The sequence below is a fragment of the Filicampus tigris genome, chromosome 19 (genome assembly GCF_054856515.1).
Source record: "Filicampus tigris isolate MCC_2025a chromosome 19, RoL_Ftig_1.0, whole genome shotgun sequence".
NCBI lineage: Eukaryota > Metazoa > Chordata > Actinopteri > Syngnathiformes > Syngnathidae > Filicampus > Filicampus tigris.
Window position 1 is genome coordinate 3,942,130 of NC_141235.1, and position 7,502 is coordinate 3,949,631.

Consider the following 7,502-nt stretch of genomic DNA (forward strand, 5'->3'; position numbering starts at 1 on the left):
TTAAATCAGTAGAGTAACAGCATAGCTTTCAGATGAATACTGTTCTAAATCACTGTTTAATTTAGTGTTGATATTTTTCAGAATAGATTTGACTTGACGTTTAGAATAAACTAAAACCTGAGGAAAACCACATTTTCTGTAAAAAAACAAGTAACCAGACGAAATAATCATTGCCTTATAGATCATCAAAATATAAACCCACCAGGTTTTATTGCAGCCATAAAAATTTTAAATCACTTGAAATGACAAGGATGGAGCTAGCCCACTCTAGTTCTCAGTGACTCACTTCATCCGGTCCACCAAGCAATTAAAAAAATCTAATAAAACTGCAGAAGAACTGATAAAAAACAAAACAAATGCTCATATTGCTTAAACATTTGTTCACTCATTGAATCATGTTTTTAAATATACTATGGCCTCTGTGTGTGCTAACTGTATTTTCTCACTAAATGTTTATTATTTGGACAAGTAAAACAACTACAATTATCAAATGGGAGACTCTTGAAAATGCAGCGATAAAGATGAAGGTCAAAACTGAAGGACCAATGTCATCACGGATCATTTCCCCCTCGCAGCATTATTATTGTGTCAACACTGCAGTCAATAAGATAACACATTAGTGGTACGCGTGCAACATATTGAACACTTTCTGTATGTTATGGGACATTCTGAAATTGGAGGATAGTTCGACTACTCAATGTAAGTTCAACATAGACAAAACGTGGAAAACTATTTGAGTAAATTATAGTTGCGCTGAGACAGAAAATACATAAAATACCTCATAAAAGGTGTACCTATGGTGGAATATGAAAAAACAACAAAATGGTCTAAAATAAATGGCATGTCTTTCAGAAATGTTGGTGTCTACTGGAAATTGTCCCCTAATTCTGGACTGAACCATACAGGTGTGCCACTGTGTCAAATACGCAGCAGCAACTATGTCAAGGATCCATACAAGAACGCAATGTAATATGGCAACAGGGGAAGTCTGTTGTAACAGCCCTCCAGCTTTATTTCTGTGTTTAGCAATGACAGTCATTGATTTTCCCCTCATTTCCACTGGGGCTACAACGTGGCATCGATCGGTTTTCCAGCGTTGACGAAGACAACATGCAAGCTGCGGGCCACTCGTCACAGGCCGTGCCAGAGAGGAGGGTCCGACACCGACTTTGGCATCGGCTCTCAAAACGGCAGAATCATGAATGGGAAGAGGGAATATTTCTGAATGCGTACATGGATGTTTGGCTCTTGGAGTGAAAAAAAAAAAAGAGTCCGCATATTCAAATCAGGTATCCTTGAACTTTTCATGGAAAATTGTTGATGGGAAGACGACTCATCTTTCTGTAGATGTCCGACTTGGACCCGATGAAGTGCGGGGGTCCGTCCGGCAGGGTCCCTGAATGCCGATCTCCCCCGGCTCCCAGGATGGAGCTTCTAAGCCCCTCCAAGATGAAGGATCGCTCTCAGAACGTCACAGAGAAGGTCACCCAGGTATGATTGAGGAGCCGATCAATTTTGCAGGTTCAGGTTATTGTATTTCTCTGTTTACTTTTTTAAAGTACTCATGACTGCTTAATTGGACTGCGAGTGGAAAAATCAGTAGTTTGTCCAGTGGCTGCACGTTTTCCTTCCGGTTGACACACAAGAGCAAGGTTTCATTGAGCCGTAGTGTAATTGAGTTGCCGCCCAGGGGCTCTGCATTCTGCATCACTGCCTCTCTGGGACGCTGGCTTCTACTGGAGCTCTCAGGCAGTAAAAAGTTATACCATCCTATTTGAAAATAAGCTTCAAACGAGACTAAAGAGAAGACTTCCCCACTGGCATCCAACCAGAGTCCGAGCTCCAGGATGATGTTCGTCCAACTGTCGTGTACAATACGGATATAATCTGAAGAACTTTTTCTTTCACGGAGAAGCACTGGCTTTCAGGATGCACTACCGTAGTGACAGAATCAAAGAATGCTACGTTGGACACGACAGAACTCTGAAGGTTTCTATTTAGCAAGCTGCAAAGGTTGAATGGAGTTAACTGGCCTCTTCTTGGTTGTTGAAGTCATCAACCATGTCCAGAGGAAGTTGAAGTCTTCAACAACCAAGTCCAGTTGCGTCCATTCAACTTTTGCGACTGCAATCTTTGGATTGTGTTAATATTATTTGGTTTGGTATTGTCGTCAAAGTTTCACCTTAAATCCAAACAGTAAACACTTATTTGATGTCCTTGGCATCCATCTTATGGTCCATGTACTAGTACACTCTTTGTCTTTCGGTCTCATTTGGACATTCACGATTTAGTAATCGCGCCATTAAAAAGTCCAAAGATTTTTTTTTTTCTGCTTCAGGTTCTTTCCCTGGAGTCTGACGTTCTGCCGGAACATAAACTCCAAGTCCCAGAAACAACGTGGTGGATCTTACTCCACTACAGCCCTTTCAAGGCCTTCTGGGACTGGATCATTCTCCTTCTCGTGCTGTACACGGCGGTGTTCACACCGTACTCTGCGACGTTCCTCTTGGACGAGCACGGCGACGTGCGGCAGAGGATCTGCGGCTACACGTGCAACCCGCTCAACGTGGCCGACCTGATGGTGGACGTGCTGTTCATCGTGGACATCGTCATCAATCTGCGCACCACCTACGTGGACCACAACGACGAGGTGGTGACGCAGCCCGGCCGGATCGCCAAGCACTATATCAAAGGGTGGTTCCCTATTGATCTGTTTGCGGCAATCCCCTTTGACCTTCTCATTTTTAGGTCTGGCTCTGATGAGGTAAGACCATCGCCAAACAAGGCAGTTCAATTTCACTGCTTTGGTCAGAAAATAAGGACGATTATTTTTGAAGTGTTTGTATCCAGGCAATCAAAAGGTCAATGTCCGCAGTATAGTGCTGTTCCCTGATCATCTGTTCCTTACTTCCACAGATGGCGACCTTAACAAGTCTGCTCAAAACAGCTCGCTTGCTGCGGTTGGTCCGCGTAGCGAGAAAGCTGGACCGCTATTCCGAGTACGGAGCCGCCGTTCTCTTCCTGCTCATGTGCACTTTTGTGCTCATCGCCCACTGGCTCGCCTGCATCTGGTATGCTATCGGCTTCGTGGAGCGGCCCTACACAGAGACTGGTTGGCTGGACAATCTGGCCGAGCAACTCGGCAAGACGTACAACGACAATGACTCCAGCTCCGGTCCGTCCGTCAAAGACAAATACGTGACTGCTCTGTACTTCACCCTGAGCAGTCTGACAAGCGTTGGGTTTGGGAACGTTTCTCCCAACACAAACTCGGAGAAGATCTTCTCCATCTGTGTCATGGTCATCGGCTGTGAGTAAATCCATTTTTTACTCCCAACCACTGTGCAAATTTCACTTAATTGATCAGGAAATTATTTTTCTTTATCTGTCATAACACATGACGTCAAATTAAATGAAACACAATTGTAATTGAACCTGGAAATGTATTGGTCGACTGGTCGAGAAACGCTGCTTTAAAGAATCGATTACGAACCGATTGGAAAAAACATGCCCAATTGTCTCTTGCTTCCTCCCTTTCAGCTCTTATGTATGCTAGCATATTCGGGAACGTGTCGGCCATCATCCAGCGGCTGTACTCCGGTACGACTCGCTACCACACCCAGATGCTACGTGTCAAAGAGTTCATTCGCTTCCACCAAATCCCTGTCAGCCTGCGCCAGCGATTGGAGGAATACTTCCAACACGCGTGGTCCTACACAAATGGCATTGACATGAATGCTGTAAGTTTTACGCTACAACACAATGCTGCTTCACTTTGTTCGCTTCTGGTTCTGGAAACACTCAATAAGCCGGTAGTGGGATGTGGAAGTCTGCCTCACAGTCTTCTCCTCCACAGGTGTTGAAGGGCTTCCCAGAGTCCTTGCAAGCAGACATCTGTTTGCACTTGAACCGATCTCTGCTTCAGACGTGCAAGGCGTTCCGCGGAGGCAGCCAGGCCTGCCTGCGGGCCTTGACCATGAGATTCAAGACGGTCCACGCGCCTCCGGGCGACACCCTCATCCACTACGGCGACATCCTTGACTCGCTTTTCTTCATCTCGCGGGGTTCCATCCAGGTCATCAGGGATGATGTGGTGGTTGCCATACTAGGTAAAGTGTACCCATCAGCGACTTCCTCAGATACAGCGGTGGGCCTAAACACAGCACACATTAATACATTTAGTAATCGGCATCTCTATCGAGTATTTCACTGGATAAATACTGATTCTATACTGCTCCAGATAATAAATGGAATTAAGTAAATTAAAAAACTCGAATTGTAGCGGGAAATCCAACCTGATAACTTTCAGTAATTCCATAGCGGGGTCCTGGCTCAACGAGGTGTGATGATGTATGCGGCACAGTTGCTGTTATTTTATGTTTTTGTATAGTATTGATGGTTTCTATCAACGCAATGTGATAGTGGTGGTATAAAGAGATTAATTCCCCACTCAAGGACCAGGTACTTAATGCATGACTGCACTTAAAAATCTATGAAAACCTCTCTTATAGAGAAGGATGACATCTTTGGTGAACTGATCCACCTTTATGATGAGCCTGGGAAGTCCAGTTCGGATGTGCTCACAATCACTTACTGTGACCTGCACCGGATTCTGAGAGAGGACCTGTTGGAGGTTCTGGATATGTACCCCGGCTTTGCAGACAACTTCTGGAGGAACTTGGACGTGACATCCGACCTCAGAGATGTAGGTTTGGAAATATTGCACTGGATCCGTGGCCGTTTTGGGTTAATACAACTGCAACAGCGTTGTACTGTCTACCAGGCGGATCAAGCGGCGCCAATATTAACTGATGATTCAGGGGACGACAGTGATTACCGCCACAGGTCAAGACACAAAATCCACTCTCTGGACTGCAGAATCAGACCAGGTGAGGTCCCTCAATCTACTGCTTTTAACTCAACCATAAAGTCTTCACATTTCAATGTCCTAAAACAGACGGAATGGATCATGAGGATTCCTATCCTCTTCAGTCCTTCCGACATCGCTGCACCACGCCCCAAGCCCAATGGGAAGACGGCTGTAGCTGCGGTTCCCCATGTTCCCAGTCCAGCGAGGACTCGACGAAACCACTTGCTCAGGGTGCCAAAGAGTTTTACCCCTCCAAAGAAGGCAGATGGGAGTACGCCCCCTCTGAGGTGCAGCCGCTACCTCCGAGTGGCACTTTGGTGGGAAGGGAAGCAGTGTTGGACCAGAGTCGTCAAGGTACCACTGGATAAGTTTTCTCCAAGCAAGTTTCAAGTCCTAAAATTAGCAATTTGTCTGACTTGAGTCAAGTCATGTGACCCGAGACAAGTCACGTGACTCAAGTCCCCCATCTCTGCCAATAAGTGTCCAAAGAGACCTAAAGCACCACAGAGTCAAATGGAAGGACATTGTTTTATTTCCAATGTCCGCAGCTTCATCTTTAAATGTGCCAGAAATGTTGCACTACTGGACAGATCGAAGATCTCAACAGTGCTCCAGTCGGGCCTGGCGATCATCTTCGGTCCGCAACTCGTACCATCCGCCACCCTTCATTGAAGAGCGGCCCAGTGAGCTCGAGTCTCGACTGGAAGTTTTGCATTCACAGCTAAACAGGTGAGTTTGAGAGAATTGTAATAATTTGATCTTTCTGGGGAAATAAATGAATTTAGATTTTTTTTCTTTTTCCATGTCGTCTCTGTGAGCAAAATTGTCCCCTGGCTGTAGTTCGGTCACCCCTGGCAGAGGCAGTCCTTTTCTTTATGCATCTTTTACTTTTCCCAGATTGGAGACCCGTATGACGGCCGACATCAACGTCATCCTCCAGCTTCTACAGCGGCAGATTGCTCCTGTCCCTCCGGCTTACAGCACCGTGTCATCTCACACGCTCCCGACTGACTCGACGGGCCTGTTCGGCAGCGGGACACCGGCGCTGCATGCAATGTACCCCATTGCCCCCTTGCAGATAGACAGCCCAGCACCCAGTCCGGTATAGTTAACAGTCACCAACTTTCCTAGGTCGTAAAAGTACGCACACTTTCAACTTAGGTAGAAGTACAGACACTTGTGCAACAACAACAACAACAAAAATACCCTGATAAAAGTATAAGTACATTTTGATTACTTGGCACAACAGAAAAAAACCCAAAGTAAAACTACTGATTCTTCAGCAGTTTTCACAAGTGACTGATGAAACACTTCCCCCCCCACTGAAGTGTTTTATACTGTTTTCTTCTGTGTCACTCTAGAGTTGCACCCACTCAGATATGAAATTCACAGAGACATCCCAGGCGTCCAACGGCACCCCCAAAATGGAAATTCATCACAGTTCAACCGTGGAACGGCCACATACCGCAAACCCGGGGACGTGCGCCTCTCTACGTTACCCCTCGCTGCCGAACAACCTGGATCTGACCTCAGGACTGTCTGAGATCCAGAAACACGTCTCAGACCCAGTACTTCCTGTCATCTAAAAGGGAATACTGTGTCGGTACAGGCATTCAGTGTGACTTTCTAAGTTGAACGGACACAATCGCCGCCAGTACATGCTGTCAGTCTCCAAAGTCAAATAGCAGAAGTAGGGGACTTGGCTCTTATGACTTGATTCGAGTCAGACTTAAGTCACCAGTTTTAGACTTGAGAAGACTCAACTTAACTTGGACTTGACAAGTCTTGCCTGATTACACTTGAAAACCTGCATTTTCAAGGTAGTGAAAGAAAGAAACCACTTCAGGGGGAGAGCGATGTAAGGTGCTCCAAAGATGAAAGTTTGGATTCAAGGATTTTTTAAAAATCAAATTGGTAAAAGGAGATGAAAGACAATATATATGAAACCTACCTTCACCTACAAAAACCCCAAAATACAGATAATCTACATCAAAGTTCAGCTAACTGGTCGTCAAACGTTAGCGAGTCTTAAATTAGAGCAAAATAACCTCATAAACAATACACAACCTGGTTTGGGACCATTGCAAAAATGATGTGATTGTGAATGTGCTTGTACTGCTAACTAACACGTGTCTTTATGGAACACCTCTTTATAGACCTTTTAAATGTGAGCTCGTCAAATAAAAAGTACATAAGTTGAAAAAAAAATGTGATTGACAAACTGTTCTCAATTACCTTACCTGGGTAAACAAAATATGTATGCATAAAATTCATGCATTGTATTACGTACAAAAGCCAAAATGTAACAAAAACGATGAATGTGGTCTCAACTTTCAGAGAATGAGGTTTGTCGTTCCTCCCTCGGATTGTCGCTAGTGCAGCTCTGACCCTGAGGCTTTCCGGACCACCGGATTGGATAAAGATCCAGTCAAGCCGGGTGGCGATCCACTAGACTTTATTGATCTCTCCTCATGCAGTATGTGGTTCTATATGACCTGGGACACTAGCGCTGCACAATCCAGATTTTAGCCTGCTGCTCATCCAGCCTATATTTTCAAAAATGATGGGACAAAGTTGAGGCCATCAGCATTTGACAGCCTAAACCTAAACTGTGTGAAGCTACATCAACCTG

General features: G+C 45.1%; 1 protein-coding gene across 3 annotated transcripts; it reads left to right on the top strand.

Moving 5' to 3' along the window:
* The first annotated feature begins 978 nt into the window (after positions 1-978).
* Positions 979-7,138, top strand: kcnh6b (potassium voltage-gated channel, subfamily H (eag-related), member 6b). 3 transcript variants are annotated; one of them, XM_086017501.1, is made up of 12 exons: positions 979-1,289; positions 1,348-1,491; positions 2,339-2,764; positions 2,917-3,310; positions 3,541-3,740; positions 3,857-4,109; positions 4,512-4,705; positions 4,784-4,889; positions 4,958-5,224; positions 5,419-5,599; positions 5,768-5,972; positions 6,232-7,138. In XM_086017501.1, the coding sequence occupies exons 1-12, from the start codon at positions 1,203-1,205 to the stop codon at positions 6,454-6,456; spliced, it is 2,682 nt and encodes an 893-aa protein (XP_085873627.1). In that variant the 5' UTR covers positions 979-1,202; the 3' UTR covers positions 6,457-7,138. The 3 variants fall into 3 exon arrangements, with proteins under 3 accessions (XP_085873627.1, XP_085873628.1, XP_085873629.1); XM_086017503.1 differs by having other exon boundaries at positions 980-1,289; positions 1,348-1,989; positions 6,232-7,137; XM_086017502.1 differs by having other exon boundaries at positions 979-1,491.
* The last annotated feature ends 364 nt before the right edge of the window (positions 7,139-7,502 follow it).